At 39.5% G+C, this 16,466-nt stretch overlaps 1 protein-coding gene and 1 pseudogene across 2 annotated transcripts; both read right to left on the minus strand.

Annotated features, from left to right (window-relative positions):
* Positions 1-1,994: 1,994 nt before the first annotated feature.
* LOC307102232 (taste receptor type 2 member 20-like) lies at positions 1,995-2,922 on the minus strand (annotated as a pseudogene). The gene has a single exon. The product of its transcript is annotated as a taste receptor type 2 member 20-like (transcript).
* An 11,658-nt stretch (positions 2,923-14,580) lies between these two features.
* LOC307102233 (taste receptor type 2 member 31-like) lies at positions 14,581-15,498 on the minus strand (the record flags this gene model as incomplete). Its single annotated transcript, XM_079775731.1, has 1 exon — positions 14,581-15,498. One exon carries the CDS (start codon positions 15,496-15,498, stop codon positions 14,581-14,583), a length of 918 nt encoding a protein of 305 aa, XP_079631857.1.
* Positions 15,499-16,466: the final 968 nt, after the last annotated feature.

The following is a 16,466-nucleotide window of genomic DNA, read 5'->3' on the forward strand; positions in this document are numbered from 1 at the left end:
CTTACAGATGGTATGGCAATGTGAATGATGTGGATCAATGTTTTGTGAGTGAAAATTAAGTGAACCATTTATAGGCCCACACCCAAATTATCTCCCACACATGCTCCCCAGACATCTTTCTTCGCCCTGCTGTCTGCAATGGCCATGATTGAAGGCAATCATGGAAGCCACATGTCTGTGATGGCAGAGTTGTGATCAGCCTCCTTCCCTGGATAACTGCATAGGGGAGACTCCTTGAACACATCAGGACTGTTTAAAAAGCAATAAGGAATTTAGATTATGTATGAGTCGCTTTATGTTTTGGAGCCTATTGGTGACCTCGCTTCATTCACCCAGTCTAAGGCAGTAATTGGAAGCAAGCACATACAGATTTGTTAAGAGGCACTGGAATGGTGAAGAAACAGAACCAGGAAATCTATGCCACCTACGGATTTTGTGATGGGTTTTGATTTCATTGGTTTTCCAGATCTAATGTGGCTTATTCATGTTATTATTTAATATTTCCAATATCATTTTTACCAATTATCCCATGGGCTGGGTTTTATGTCCTGGAGACTTAGCAGGAAACAGGAAAGACATCATTCCAAATTATAGTTCTTATATTCTACTGAGCAGACAGGTGATAAAGAAACAAATGAATAAGTCAGATGAGTGAAATATATACACTAAGGTATACATATTATTGTTAAAATATCACAATACCATCATTTTAGTTGTTGAACAAGATTATGGTTTTCTTTCTTTTAAAAAAAATTTTTCTTTTTCTTTCTATTTTTATTGTTTAAAGTATTACATATGTCTCCTTTTTCCCCAAATGACTACCCCCCCAGTCACTCCCACCTCCCAGGACAAGCCCCCCCACCCCAGTTGTTTAACAAGGTTCTACATTTCTTTCTTATGATAGAACTCGAAACCAAATATATTTCAACACACTGTCTATTTCACCATTTTCCATAAGATTATATACAAACAGATCTGAAGACTTCTTTATAATTATTACATAGACATCATAGATATCAATTTTCATGTGTGCAGAAAGATCATTGACTTATGTACCATAATTATATACTACACTTATTTTGAGCATATATTTAAGATAGGTAAAATTTAAATATTTTCTCTGAAGTTTAAAAGGAATTCTTAAACAGAAAGATGGAGCAGATGATTCCAAATTCAGAGGCCCAAACATGGTGAATATTTAAACTAACTAAATTGATACAAGTTTTTGAATTAGAAAATGTCTTCTCAACTCAAAAACAATAGCATCAGTAAAAACATCATGATTATTTTGCTTTCTTCTTTATTACTATTGCAGAACTTGTTTATTTTCTAAGCTTTCACCTATTGTATTAAATCTAATAATCTTTCATACTATTTATTGTACATGAATATGAAATACATTCCAAATATGTTTGTCACTCTTTAATTTCATTACGTGCATCTTTTCCCAAGAGTTCAGATTGTTTTCTATTAGCCAGGAAGTAAGAATTCATGATGGAATAATATCTATTTCAAGCATGTATCCTCAGAGTGTGATTTACAATTGAATACCCTTGCCATCCCAAAGATTGGAGGTTCAAACAAAAAAATTAAACTCACTGTGGTACATATGCGTGGTACTAATTACAATGAAAAATGTCAATAATCCCCTGAGATGACTTGTCAGTCCTTAAAAACGCATATATATAGACCATAAGTTCTTTGCTTGCAAGATGATAACATAGAATATGTATGTGAAGTGTTCATAAATTTATAATTCTGAGCATTTTCTTACAATATTTTATAAAATTAGATTGCTTACCTGAAAAATATAATATGGCAATCTTATAATCTTTCTTGTATTTTTATAAACATGCACACATATATGTTTTTGTGATAAACTTTTCTAGGTATACCTTACCTAATTCCATACACATTAAGAAATGTAGTAGGAAGTACAAAATATTGCAAACTTCACCAGTTTATTTTCTTTCAGAAGACACAAGGTGCCCCATTTATTTCCTTTCCTTCAGCCAGCACCTCACCTGCCTCAGAAATGACAGAAAGGCCTGTCTCAGCTTCTTACTCCCCCAAATCAGGATAAATGAGTGGCTTGACGGAGAAAGGGTTCCAAGAACCTTGCAAAGCATCTGAAGTAAATTGTTCTGCTGAGTACTCAAATTCCAAACTGAGATGATTTGTGCCACGAAGAAAATGACAAACAGCAAGAGAAAGGAGATGACACTTTGCATGGCTCTTATGTGGACCTCGGTGCTGGGATCTTGGGATCCTTTGCCACTGAGCTGCATCTTCTTCAGATGTTTCCACATGGAAAAGATTAACAGCAGAACAGCTGTCAGAGATATAGTAAAGAGTATGAAGTTTGCAAGCGTAAATATGATCACATTTGAAAGTTGTGTGATGTCCCTCAATTTGCTCTCCCAAGTGATGTTTCCTTTATATTCATTCATCCGCATTTTTGCATCTGTGCTTACCACTGCAAGATGAACAATGAAGAAGAGCAAAGTCCCCCTGAGTATCATGAGAACCACTCTTTCAGCTCTCCATTTTAGGTGAAGAAATGAAAGTCAGGAGGAATTGGCTATCTTGAGCAAATAAAGTATGCTAAGGCTAGTAGCAAGCCACAGACTAAAATGGTTGCTTACTACCCAGGTAATATGAACAATAGTTTTTACTTCTGAACTATATAGATGGATGGATGGATGGATGCAACACAGTTCCATACCAATGGAATACTATTGTCCAGAGCAAACTAATTCTGGAGACAGCCAGAGCAGTGAGAATTCCATCAGCACAGGAAATCTTGTGTTTCTTGACCCAGTCAATGCAGTTCACCAGTCCTATAAAGCCATTGGCAGAACTTCCTAGAACACATTGCACTATTATGAGGATGGAAAGAATGCTCGGTAATAAATTTATCATGTCTAAAAAAAAAAAGCCAAGTCTAATACTATTGGTCGTGAATCCTTTACTATTCTGACCTTAAGTTCTATTTGCAGCTGATCTTGAATGTGTATAAAATTCTTCTTTCTTTTAAATTCTATGACCAATGCCAAGCAGGAAAGCATCAGGGAATGCTAATGCAAGAGTGCAATGTTTTCTTTATGAAAACATTGTTATTACCCTAACAGCTCAAATTAACTCCTATTCAAATAATGTCCTTGCTGTAGGCTGGAATATATCATAACTGATGTTGTTGTAAAAGCTGAATTCTCATTTGCTAGCATGCAAATATAGACATATTCTCTTTCATTGATTTGCAATTTCCTTTGTTTAAACTCTCCATAATTTGTATTCATCAACTTTGTCATTAGGAAAACATAAAAGCCCAGTACATTGAATATACAGTGAAAGGTATCCTATCTAATAAAAGGGTTATATGGAAATTGACCATCACTCCAACACACAAGATGGCTGCCCCCATGTGGTCAAAGATGGCCACCACAAGATGGCCTGCAGGGGAGGGCAGTTGGGAGGGACCAGGCCTGCAAGGGAAGGAAGTTGTGGGAGATCAGGCCTGCAGGGGAGGACAGTTAGGAAGAACCAGACCTGCAAGGGATGGCAGTTGGGGGCGATCAAGCCTGCAGGGAAGGGCAATTGGGGGGTCCCAGGCCTGCAGGGGAGAGCAGTTGTCAGGGGACGACCAAGCCTGCAAGGGAGGGCAGTTGGGGGCGATCAAGCCTGCAGGAAAGGGCAGCTGGGGGCGATCAAGCCTGCAGGAAAGGGCAGCTGGGAGGGACCCAGGCCTTCAGGGGAGAGCAGTTGGGGGGACCAGGCCTGCAGGGAAGGGCAGTTGGGGGTGACCAGGCCTGCAGGACAGGGCAGTTGGGGGTGACCAGGCCTGCAGGGGAGGGCAGTTTGGGGGGACCCAGGCCTGAAGGGGAGGGAAGTTGGGGGGGGGGACCAGACCAGCAGGGGAGAGCAGTTAGGGGCAATGAGGTTGGCAGGGGAGGGCAGTTAGGGTTGAATGGGTCAGCAGGGGAGGGCAGTTAGGGGGGACCAGGTTGTCAAGGGAGGGCAGTTAGGGGCATTCAGGCTGGCAGGGGAGCAGTTAGGCATCAATCAAGCTGGCAGGGGAGTGGTTAGGGGGTGATCAGACAGGCAGGCAGAAGCGGTTAGGAGCAATCAGGAAGGCAGGCAGGCGAGCAGTTGGGAGCCAGCAGTCCTGGATTGTGAAAGGGATGTCCGACTGCCCGTTTAGGCCTGGGCCTAAACGGGCAGTCGGACATCCTTCGAGGGGTCCCAGATTGAAGAGGGTGCAGGCTGGGCTGAGGGACACACACCCCTGTGCACGAATTTCATGCACCGGGCCACTAGTCCTATATAATAAAGAGGTAATGTGCAAATAGTCACTCCAACACGCAGGATGGCCTCCCCTATGTGGTCAAATATGGCCATCCCCATGTGGACACAAGATGGCCACCACAATTTGGCCAGCAGGGGAGGGCAGTTGTGGGCGATCAGGCCAGCAGGGAGGGCACTTGAAAGGGGGAAACCAGGCCTGCATAGGAGGGCAGTTGGGGTGAAACAGGCCTGCAGGGGAAGGCAGTTGGGGCAACCAGGCCAGCAAGGGAGGACAGTTGGAGGAGACCAGGCCTGCAGGGGAGGGCAGTTGGAAGGTACAAGGCCTGCAGGGTAAGGCAGTCTAGGGGGGAGAGGGGACCAGGCCTGCAGGGAAGGGCAGTTGGGGGTGACCAGGCCTGCAGAAGCAGGCAGTTGGGGGGAACCAGGCCTGTAGGGGAGAGCAGTTGGGGGGGCACCAGGCCTGCAAGGAGGGAAGTTGGAAGGGACAAGGCCTGCAGAGGAAGGCAGTTAGGGGGAACCAGGCCTCCAGGGGAGGGCAGTTGGGGGAAACCATGCCAGCAGGGGAGGGCAGTTGGGGGACCAGGCCTTCAGAGGAGGAGAGTTAGGGGGGACCAGGCTGGCAAGAGAGGGCAATTAGGAGCAATGGATCCAGCAGGGCAGCATATAGGCATCAATCAGGCTGGCAGAGGACAGGTGAAGAGGTGATCAGGCTGACAGGCAGAAGCAGTTAGGGGCAATCAGGCAGGCAGGCAGGCGAGTGGTTGGGAGCCAGCAGTCCTGGATTGTCAGAAGGATGTCCGACTGCCCGTTTAGTGGGATCAGGCCTAAACGGGCAGTCAGGCATTCATCAAGGGGTCCCAGATTGGAGACAGTGAAGGCTGGGCTGAGAGACACTTAAAAGCAGAATAATCCCTCTGAGCTGACCCCATTCAACTACAAACACATGCAACTAAAATTATAGAATATCTTCATACATGTTGTAAAAGCTGCATTGTAGGACATTTTTATTATAGCAACAGATGTCCAAAATGCAACACAGTAGTTCATCAGACACAACCTCTTTATAACATAAGGTTGGGCTGATAGGTACAAGATATAGTGTACAAATTAGTTATCAATCTAGAGAAAGAGGGAAAAAGCAAATGCATGAGTTTATAAAGAAAGAGGTATAGAAGTACCTTAACCTACTTTTCTACAACCAGTCTCTTGAAGCAAAAGAAGATGTAAGAAAGCCTTAGAATCAGTATTTCAGATTTCACCTGAACTTCATATGTCTTTATTATTAGAATTTATTGGTGTTAATGAAGGCACAAGATACTTTAAGCTATTGAAAAACATGTTTTTCCAAGTTTCAGGAAAAGCTGCCGGGACTGACCAGCAGACCCTGATTGATGGATGAATAGATTACTCTGTCACACGTTTCTGTGAAAGAGAAGGCTAAGGGGCTATTTGGCTTTAGGAACTAAGCATCCTCAATTGCCTGCCTCCTTAGGCTTTTATTATAACGACAGCGTGAACTACAATTAAACTCTAGATACAATCATCAGGGTAAGCATCCTTGAGAAAACACATGCATCTGTAGTGTCTTTTAAGCAAGGAGGAGTCTATGGAAACACCCAGAGGCTCAGACTTGTTTGGAAAAGTCAAGGCAGGGGCAGGCACCTTCAGTAACACCTGTCCAATGCCAAGCCACAAAAAGCAACTATTGGGCTAGTAGAAAACTTTCTGAGAAGAAAAATGGATCTTGACCTAGCTTGTGAGAGAGAAATCATTTCTGGCCATCACTTGTTAGAGCGATAGAAACTCTAAGGGAAATTCCACGTGCAACAGGTGATACAGAAATGCAAGCTGATTGGCCTAGAGAAGATCTGATGGTCCATGGGCTAAACATAGATGGTCTTCATTCATTCTTTCTGGTCTTGTGGTTTCTCCTCTGAAAATTGCTTGAATATTCTGAGAATATCAGGAGGTAGGAAAGAAACAAAATAAGGTGGCTTCTCAATGCTATTTTGCATCTCACCAAAGAGTGCATCTCACCAAAAATATTTACTAGAAGTAATTGCTGCCATTTTGTGCTAAGACATAATATCTATTTTTCAATACCAAGCAACATATTTGTAAGTACAGCTTGGAATGATAGAATGCATCTGTATTACTAGCAACTATGTACTAAAAGCATCAATATCTCAGGAGGGAAATTTCAAAGTCCTGAATTTTTAAAGTTCTTGTGATTTCAAATACTTTGATAATTATTTTGTTCCCTAATTTTTTATGTGAATCAGTAACTACTTTCTTCATTGAGCCATATCCTTTTTAAGTCGGTGGTGTGGATTCTACTCTCTGGGATGGCATCAGTATGGCAGGAAAGAAGTACGCTTTTGAAATGAAGATCCAAAGCCAGACTTTGTTAAACTATACAGATTGTATACCTCCAACAAAGACCAAAACTATCAGCCACTTTTGTGTGTTGCCATCAGATTGTAAACTTGCATCGTTTTTTTTTCTTTTTGTTGTTTACTTCTAAAAGAGATAAATTATCATTATTCTGTGTGAAGAGACTGTCTCCTATGTGGTTTATGGTTGGTAACATGAGTCTTCAGTAGAATAAAGACTTCATCGACATAATATATATATATATATATATATATATATATATATATATATATATATATATATATATATATATATATGTATATGTATATTCAAATAACCAAAATATAAATACATCAATCAAAAAGACATAATCCTATTCCTTGAATTATTTTTAGGAGTCATTTTGCATTTACTTTATTTCTAATGTTAGAAATAGGTCTCAGTAGCTTAATTCCATGATTTTAAGATCATCCATGAATAATTTGCTCAAGCAATACATTTAAAATGAAAGAACATTCCCCATGAAAAACACACAAGGTGTCAAAACAAGCCAGAGGAAAATCATTTGGGCAAAAAATGAAATAGGATCCCAAGTCAAATTTATAGAAAATATTCCTTTATTAACTTTTGGTCGAGAATATGTTTGTATATTTTCAGAAAACAACTCCAAGACCATGTGGATTCCAGCAACAGAGAGGAATCGACAGGACTACTCCAGCCATCAAGACAGAAGAGAAGCAGTCCAGAGATGGAAGACGCTGACGTCGCCTTGCCATACTAGCAGTTAACAGCTGTGCTTCACTACAGGTTGCCCAGAACCAAACCAGAGAGAGTCAGACCAGCATTACCACCATTTGTCCACCATCCAGAACTGAAATGTCTTGGCTGACATGTACACATAAGGAACTGTGTGACATTGTAATTGGGTCTCAAAAGAACTGTTGGCCCAGAAAGAAACTCACTACAGACTGATTCATTTGCCTGTCACCATAACCATTATTGCTTATCTCATTTTCGGTACTTATAAGTGTATTTCTAATAGCACATGATCTCGCTCATCTAGGGGAAATAATGAACAACATAGACTGATAAACAAAACAGACCCAGAAACAAGGAGGCATGGATCAGACTGTTGGGCCTCAGAGGGAGGGTAGGGGAGAGTGGGGGTAAAGGAGAGAGATCAACCAAAGGACTTGTGTGCAAGCATATGAGCCTAACCAGCGGTTAAGGACAACAGGGGGGTGGGGGCATGTGAGGGGAGGAGTGTGGGCTGTGAATGGGGGGATGAGGACAAATATGTGATACCTTAATCAATAAAGAAATTTAAAAAATAAAAAAATAAAAAATAAAAAAATAAAATGAAAGAACATTCCATTTATAAAGCTTTTCACTTGATGTTAACTCTGCTAATAACTAACATAATTTAGATACAATGAGCATTAAGAAATAATTTACACATTGCCCAAATTATGTGTGTAAACATTTGAAATATAAAATATTAAATAAGGTAACAGGATGATGATGGTGATGATGATGATGACGATGAAGGCAGTTAAATGGGAGATCTCTGAAAGTTGTGACTTTATCCACTTTTCTAAGAGAAAGAATTCATTGTAATGAAAGAACATTACAGATCTATTCCATGGCTTATGATACATAATTCTCAACATCAGGTCTAATTTGAAGGAACAATATCACCTAAAACTTTATCAAGAGTAAGTTACAAACAACATATTTCTGATAATATATTTGCTATTTTTTACCGCATTATAAAATTAAGGCACTGTGAATCAAACAAAAAGAACTTTGCTGGTATAGAATTGTCATATGGAATGCATATAACCTCTATATAAGAGTACAGTATATAAACTTTATTTCATATTTAATAGCATCATTAGCAAGCAAACTTCTGTGCTTATTACATGCCCAGCTATTGTCATTAATCTGAATCATTTTATTACAGAAGTTGCACTACATATGTACAAACATACCCAAATAATACACTAAATATGTATTTTGCTTTTACAAATTTGCCTTTCTGTGTCTCTGTCTTTTTTCTGCATCAAGGAACTAAGAAATTTATAGTTCTAATTTGTTCATTTTCATTTTTGTGTTGTTTTCTATTGTGTCCGTATGCCATGATTTATTTGTCCATTTTATAACCAATGGGCATTTATATGATTTCTCAATTTGAGCAATTACATGACTACTCAATTTCAGCTATTAATAACAGCAGTAACGTGCACATTTTTGCATGTATATTCTATCACACATGTATGAAAAATTCTCATGTATAACAAGGAGGAGTACAATTAATGGGTCTTAGGATATGCATCTTCACCTTAAATGCATAATGCCATACTCTTGAACAAAGTTGTTTTATCAATGCATAATCCAATAAATATGGTATGAAAATTCCTATTATTTCAGATCCTTTCCAACAGTAGAAGCATCACACTAATATTAACACTTTTATGTTTATATAACTTATTATTACACTTAACCTTTACAATTCTTTTTCAATTCTAATTTCAAACTTATCTTCAGTTTGAAAAATTTGTGTTACTTTTTCCCTTTCGGTGACTGTAATCCTATATACATTTACTCATATTGCATTGTATATTGTTTATACATTTATCAATATTTCATTATAGATTTTATAACCATACTTTTTCTGGTCTCAAGTACTCCACTGTTACCAAAAACTGAAGACATGTCCTTTAGTCAAATATTATATCATATCACTTTAAGAAAATATAATTACTTAAAGGATGTTATAGGGAAATTTTAGTGCTGTTTAACAAACCCTGAAATAAAGAAAAGCTGAAGGTTTTCTATTAAGATATTTTCGCATAGAATGCACAAGGTTATTTCAAATTCTGTCTATAAAGGCAAAGGTTTTGCTTTTCTCAGAGAATGTAAGTGCCACAGTGACCTCAAGGCAATCTGTCTTAGCTTGCTGTTTCCCAAAATTATAATAAAAGAGTGGCCTGAGGGAAAGGCAGTTGAAATCACTATGACAAGCATCATGACTTGATATGTCTGTAAATTAGTGAAGATCCAACTTGCTGTTAGAAGAGAAATAATGTAAATGATGAAGAGGAGGAGGAACATTGTCACCATTTTCATGGCCCTTCTATGGGCCTCTGTGCTTGAGTCCCCTGAGCCCGTCAGGTTGAGCTGAAAATTCTTGGAGTGTCTCAACAAGGACAGAAATAAAAGGAGCAAAGAGATCAGGGTCAGGAGAAAGGGGATAATATAGGTCAAAGTAAGAAGAAGAAGAAAACTTTTGAGATAGGACATTTCATTTTCTTCAAACTGCAAAGTCATATTTATTTCATGTACCCTGTAGGAATTCAACCACAATTCACTAATAGAATCCTGCATTAAGAGGTTAAGAGACAGTAGGAAGAAAGACCCCAGGAAAAGCAGAAGAAGCACCCTGTTGACTCTCCACTTCAGCCACATGAAAAAGGAGTGGGAGAAATTGGCGATCTTAAGGAAGTAGAAAACGCTGAGGCAGGTGGCAAACCAGATACTTAGGTGGTTATTTAATGCCCAAAGAATAGTAACCACCTTTGTTAGTTTACCAATAGCGTACACATGTGGAGCTAGCCCCATTATAAATGAATCCAAGAGTATTACCAACAGTTGAATGATTCTGGCCAGAGCCAAGCTGGTGAGGATGAAATCAGCTGAGGAAACTTTCCCAGTCCTGAACCATTCGATGCAGTTCACCAGTCCGATGAACCCATTTCCTAGCACTCCTAAGATGATCATTCCTGTTGACACAACCAGAAAGGTGGCCTTCATTTCAAATGACATTGGTATAAGAATGTTTCTAATGTTGTGCCTCAATGAAAGCTTTATAGTGAAACAGTTGCAGATGGACATCCATTTATGATGCTTTCCATAAATATTTTCATCATAATTCCAGAAAGTACAACCAAAATTCTTCCTTGAGATATAGTTCCAGAGACCTTCACAAAAGAATAGTACATTCTATTTGTATTGTAATTCCAGTGCTAAACTGAACAGTTCTGTGAAGACACACACATTTCAGGAATACCTGTGATATTCCTTACAGTTAGCTACTATCCTATCTAATAAAGAGGAATATGCTAATTGACCCTCACTCCATTGAAAATATGGTGGTGCCCACAGCCAATAAGGAGGGACAATGCTAATTGACTGCCCCACCCTCAAAGATAGCGGCAACCACAGCCACAAGATGGCAGCACCCAGACCCTTAAGACTTGCCACGCATCTGCCTCCAGAGTCCCCAAGTCCTCTCAGCCCCCCAGCTGCCCAGGGCCAGCCCGAGGCATAGGCAAGCCTAAGATGGCAGCTGCCCAGCTGCCCAGGGCCGCCCGAGATTCAGGTAACCAGGGCTGGCCTAGGCTTGTGCTGCTGGCAGTGGCAGGAGAAGAGGTGTGATGGGGCATCGCCTTCCCTTGATTGCCAGGTCTCCTACAGCCCCTGAGGGCTCCCAGACTATGAGAGCGGGCAGGCCAGGCTGAGAGACCCCACTCCAGTGCATGAATTTTTATGCACTGGGCCTCTAGTATAAACATAAATGTTGTCCACTTATCTCAACACCAGCTGCAAATTTTCCTTTGTGCCACTGACTAAATGGAGAAAGTAAAATATGTAAACATGCAAATCTGAGAGAGATTATTTTCCACCAATTTGTATTTCTATCTCCTTGGAACATACATCTAAATGCAAATATTTTAAATTTTGAATAGTAGTTGCTAGAGGAAAAGCTTTTATATAATTCAGTTATTATTTGCTACTTATCAATAAGATACTTATACATATCTAGTATTTTTGTTGATGTAATTTAATTTACATAAATAACATTGCAATTATTTTAGTTCAAAGACCACACCCAAGTCCTAGAACAAATAACTAAAAATAATCATGGGGAAATAGTATAGAAGCTAAATCAGAAGTTATAAGCAAAGTATACCAGGAATATACACAAGGCAGCTACAAATGCTACAATGCAAAATCAATTATAGTTTGGTGAAGTCAGGAATATTTAGTGGGAACTTGAATTATTTAGAATTTATGAAGAAATACAGAAATAAATTCAAGTCTGGTGTAAGGTCATGTCAAGTTATCAGTAACATGAACAAATACGACACCCTTCTAAGCAGAGGAACTTTTTTTATTTTACAATATCGAATGGGCTTTTCAACTGAAAAGCTTCTAAGGTTTCTAAGTGCCCTCCAATATCTATGTCCTAAACAAAATCTCTTAATCTCCTTTCTAGGCAATAGAGTGATGATGTTTTTCAGACTCCCTTACAGATGGTATGGCAATGTGAATGATGTGAATCAATGTTTTGTGAATGAAAATTAAGTGTACCATTTATAGCCCCACACCCAAAGTATCTTCCACACATGCTCCCCATACATCTTTTTTCGCCCTGCTGTCTGCAATGGCCATGATTGAAGGCAATCATGGAAGCCACATGTCTGTGATGGCAGAGTTGTGATCAGCCTTCTTCCCTGGATAACTGCATAGGGGAGACTCCTTGAACACATCAGGACTGTTTAAAAAGCAATAGGGAATTTAGATTACGTATGAGTCATTTTATGTTTTGGAGCCTATTGGTGACCTCGCTTCATTCACCCAGTCTAAGGCAGTAATTGGAACTAAGCACATACAGATTTGTTAAGAGGCACTGGAATGGTGAAAAAACAGAACTAGTTTCTATGCCATCTACTGATTTTGTGATGGGTTTTGATTTCATTGGTTTTCCAGATCTAATGTGGCTTATTCATGTTATTATGTAATATTTAGAATATCATTTTCTCCAATTATCCCATGGGCTGTGTTTTATGTCCTGATGACTTAGCAGGACACAGGAAAGACATCATCCCAAATTATAGTTCTTACTAGAGGCCCAGTGCACGAAATTCGTGCAAGGTGGGGGTGTCCCTCAGGCCAGCCTGCACCCTCTCCAATCTGGGACCCCCCGAGGGCAGTTGGACATCTCTCTCACAATCCAGGACTGCTGGATCCCAACCGCTGGCCTGCCTGCCTTCCTGATTGCCCCTAACCGCTTCTGACTGCCAGCCTGATCACCCCCTAACCACTCCCCTACCAGCCTGATTGATGCCTAACTACTCCCCTGCCAGCCTGTTTGCCCCTAACTGCCCTCCCCTGCAGGCCTGGTCACCCCCCAACTGTCCTTCCCTGCAGGCCCAGTCGCCTCCAATTTCCCTCCTCTGCTGGCCTGGTCACCCCTAACTTCCCTTCCCTGCAGGCTTGATCGCCCCCAACTGCCCTCCCTTGCAGGCCTGGTCCCTCCCAACTGCCCTCCCCTGCTGGCCTGATCACCCACAACTGCCCTCCCTTGCAGGCCTGGTCCCTCCCAACTGCCCACCCCTGCTGGTCATCTTGTGGCAACCATCTTGTGTCCACATGGGGGCAACCATCTTTGACCACATGGGGGCAGCCATCTTGTGTGTTGGAGTGATGGTCAATTTGCATATTACTCTTTTATTAGATAGGATATTCTACTGAGCAGACAGGTGATAAAGAAACAAATGAATAAATCAGATGTATGAAATATATACATTAAGGTATAGATATTATTGTTAAAATATCAATACTACCATTTTACTTGTTAAACAGGTTATACTTTTCTTTATTTTAAAAAAATTTTTCTTTTTCTTTCTTTCTTATTGTTTAAAGTATTACATATGTCTCCTTTTTCTCTGATTGACCGCCCCCCAGTCACTCCCACCTCCCAGGACAAGCCCCCCACACACCAGTTGTTTAACAAGGTTATACATTTCTTTCTTATTATAGAACTCGAAACCAAATATATTTCAACACACTGTCTATTTCACCATTTTCCATAAGATTATAATACAAACAGATCTGAAGACTTTTTTATAATTATTACATAGACGTCATAGATATCAATTTTCATGTGTCCAGAAAGATCATTGACTTATGTACCATAATTATATACTATACTTATTTTGAGCACATGTTTAAGACAGGTAAAATTTAAATATTTTCTCTGAAGTTTAAAAGAAATTCTTAAACAGAAAGATGGAGCAGATGATTCCAAATTCAGAGGCCCAAACATGGTGAATATGTAAACTAAATAAATTGATATAAGTTTTTGAATTAGAAAATGTCTTCTCAACTCAAAAACAATAGCATCAGTAAAAACATCATGATTATTTTGCTTTCTTCTTTATTACTATTGCAGAACTTGTTTATTTTCTAAGCTTTCACCTATTGTATTAAATCTAATAATCTTTAGTACTATTTATTGTACATTCCAAATATGTTTGTCACTCTTTAATTTTATTATGTGCATCTTTTCCAAGAGTTCTGATTATTTTCTATTAGCCAGGAAGTAAGAATTCATGATGGAATAATATCTATTTCAAGCATCTATCCTCAGTGTGTGATTTAGAATTGAATACCCTTACCATCCCAAAGATTGGAGGTTCAAACAAAAAAAAAATTTAAACTCACTGTGGTACATATATGTGGTACTAATTACAGTGGAAAATGTCAATAATTCCCTGAGATGAGTTATCAGTCCTTAAAAATGCATAAATATAGACCATAAATTCTTTGCTTGCAAGATGATAACATAGAATTTGTATGTGAAGTGTTCATAAATTTATCATTTGGAGCAATTTCTTACAATATTTTATAAAATTAGATTGCTTACTGAGAAATATAACATGGCAATCATATAATCTTTCTTGTATTTGTTATAAACATGCACACATATTTATTTTTGTGAAAAACTTCAGTACAAGTTTTTCTAGGTATACCTTACCTAATTCCATACACATTAAGAAATGTAGTAGGAAGCACAAAACATTGCAATCTTCTTACAGAACACACAAGGTGCCCCATTTATTTCCTTTCCTTCAGCCAGCACCTCACCTGCCTCAGAAATGACAGAAAGGCCTGTCTCAGCTTCTTATTCCCCCAAATCAGGATAAATGAGTGGCTTGACGGATACAGGATTCCAAGAACTTGGCAAATCCAGAGAACTGAATTGTTCTGCATAATATTAAAATTCCAAATTGAGATGATTTGAGCGAAGAAGTAAATGACAAACAGCAAGAGAAAGGAGATCACAGTTTGCATGGCTCTTAGGTGGACCTCGGTGCTGGGATCTTGGGATCCTTTGCCACTGAGATGCATCTTCTTCAGATGTTTCCACATGGAAAAGATTAAGAGCAGAACAGCTGTCAGAGACATAGTAAAGGGTATGAAGTTTGCAAGCGTGAATATGATCACATTTGAAAGGTGTGCTATGTCCCTCAATTTGCTCTCCCAAGTGATGTTTCCCTTATATACATTCATCTTCATTATTTCATCTGTGCTTACCACTGCAAGATGAAAAACCAAGAAGACCAAAGACCCCCAGAGTATCATGAGAACCACTCTTTTAGCTCTCCATTTTAGGTGAAGAAATAAAAGGCTGGAGAAATTGGCTATCTTGAGCAAATAAAGTACGCTGAGACTGGTTGTAAGCCACAGACTAAAATGGTTGCTTACTACCCAGGTAATATGAACAATAGTTTTTACTTCTGAACTATAGATGGATGGATGCAACACAGTTCCATACCAATGGAATACTATTATCCAGAGCAAACTAATTCTGGAGACCGCCAGAGCAGTGAGAATTCCATCAGCGCAGGAGATCTTGTGTTTCTTGACCCAGTCAATGCAGTTCACCAGTGCTATAAAGCCATTGGCAGAACTTCCTAGAACACATTGCACTATTAAGAGGATGGAAAGAATGCTCAGTAATAAATTTATCATGTCTAAAAAAAAAAAAGCCAAGTCAAATATTATTGGTCGTGAATCCTTTACTATTCTGACCTTAAGTTCTATTTGCAGCTGATCTTGAATGTGTATAAAATTCTTCTTTCTTTTAAATTCTATGACCAATGTCAAGCAGAAAGCACCAAGGAATGCTAATGCAAGAGTTCAATGTTTTCTTTATGAAAACATTGTTATTACCCAAACAGCTCAAATTAACTCCTATTCAAATAATGTCCTTGCTGTAGGCTGGAATATATCATAACTGATGTTGTTGTAAAAGCTGAATTCTCATTTGCTAGCATGCAAATATAGACATGTTCTCTTTCATTGATTTGCAATTTTCTTTGTTTAACCTCTCCATAATTTGTATTCATCAACTTTGTCATTAGGAAAACATAAAAGCCCAGTACATTGAATATACAATGAAAGCTATATTGTTCAATAAAGCTTGGTCATAGATTTGATCATTGAAAGGTTCAGAGTGTGCCAGGATCACACACCTATGACATGAGGCTGTAATATATCAAAAAGCTTTTATTTCAGGAGCCTGGGTGCAGACAGGCTGAGTCCAACAAAAAGGAGTCAGTAGAGAGTGCAGGGAGGTGGAAGACTTTTATTAGCTTCTAGAGGCCAGGCGCACAAAATTCGTGAGAGGGTACGGTCCCTAGGCCTGGCCTGTGATCAGGGCCATCTTCTCCAGCTGCTGGCAGCCACCACCACCCAACTGGGGTTCCCCGTTCGCCATCAGGGGGAGGGACCGATAGGTGGTCAGTGCACCTCATAGCGACTTGTCGAGCAGCCTTTCTTGTTGTTCTGCCATTCCATTGATTTGCATATTACTCATATATATACATATACATATATATATATATATATATATATATATATATATATATATATATATATAGACTAGGGGCCCAGTGCACGAAATTTGTGCAGTGGCGGGGGAGGGGGTTGTCCCTCAG

Source organism: Cnephaeus nilssonii (assembly GCF_951640355.1).
Source record: "Cnephaeus nilssonii genome assembly, chromosome: 6".
Lineage (NCBI taxonomy): Eukaryota > Metazoa > Chordata > Mammalia > Chiroptera > Vespertilionidae > Cnephaeus > Cnephaeus nilssonii.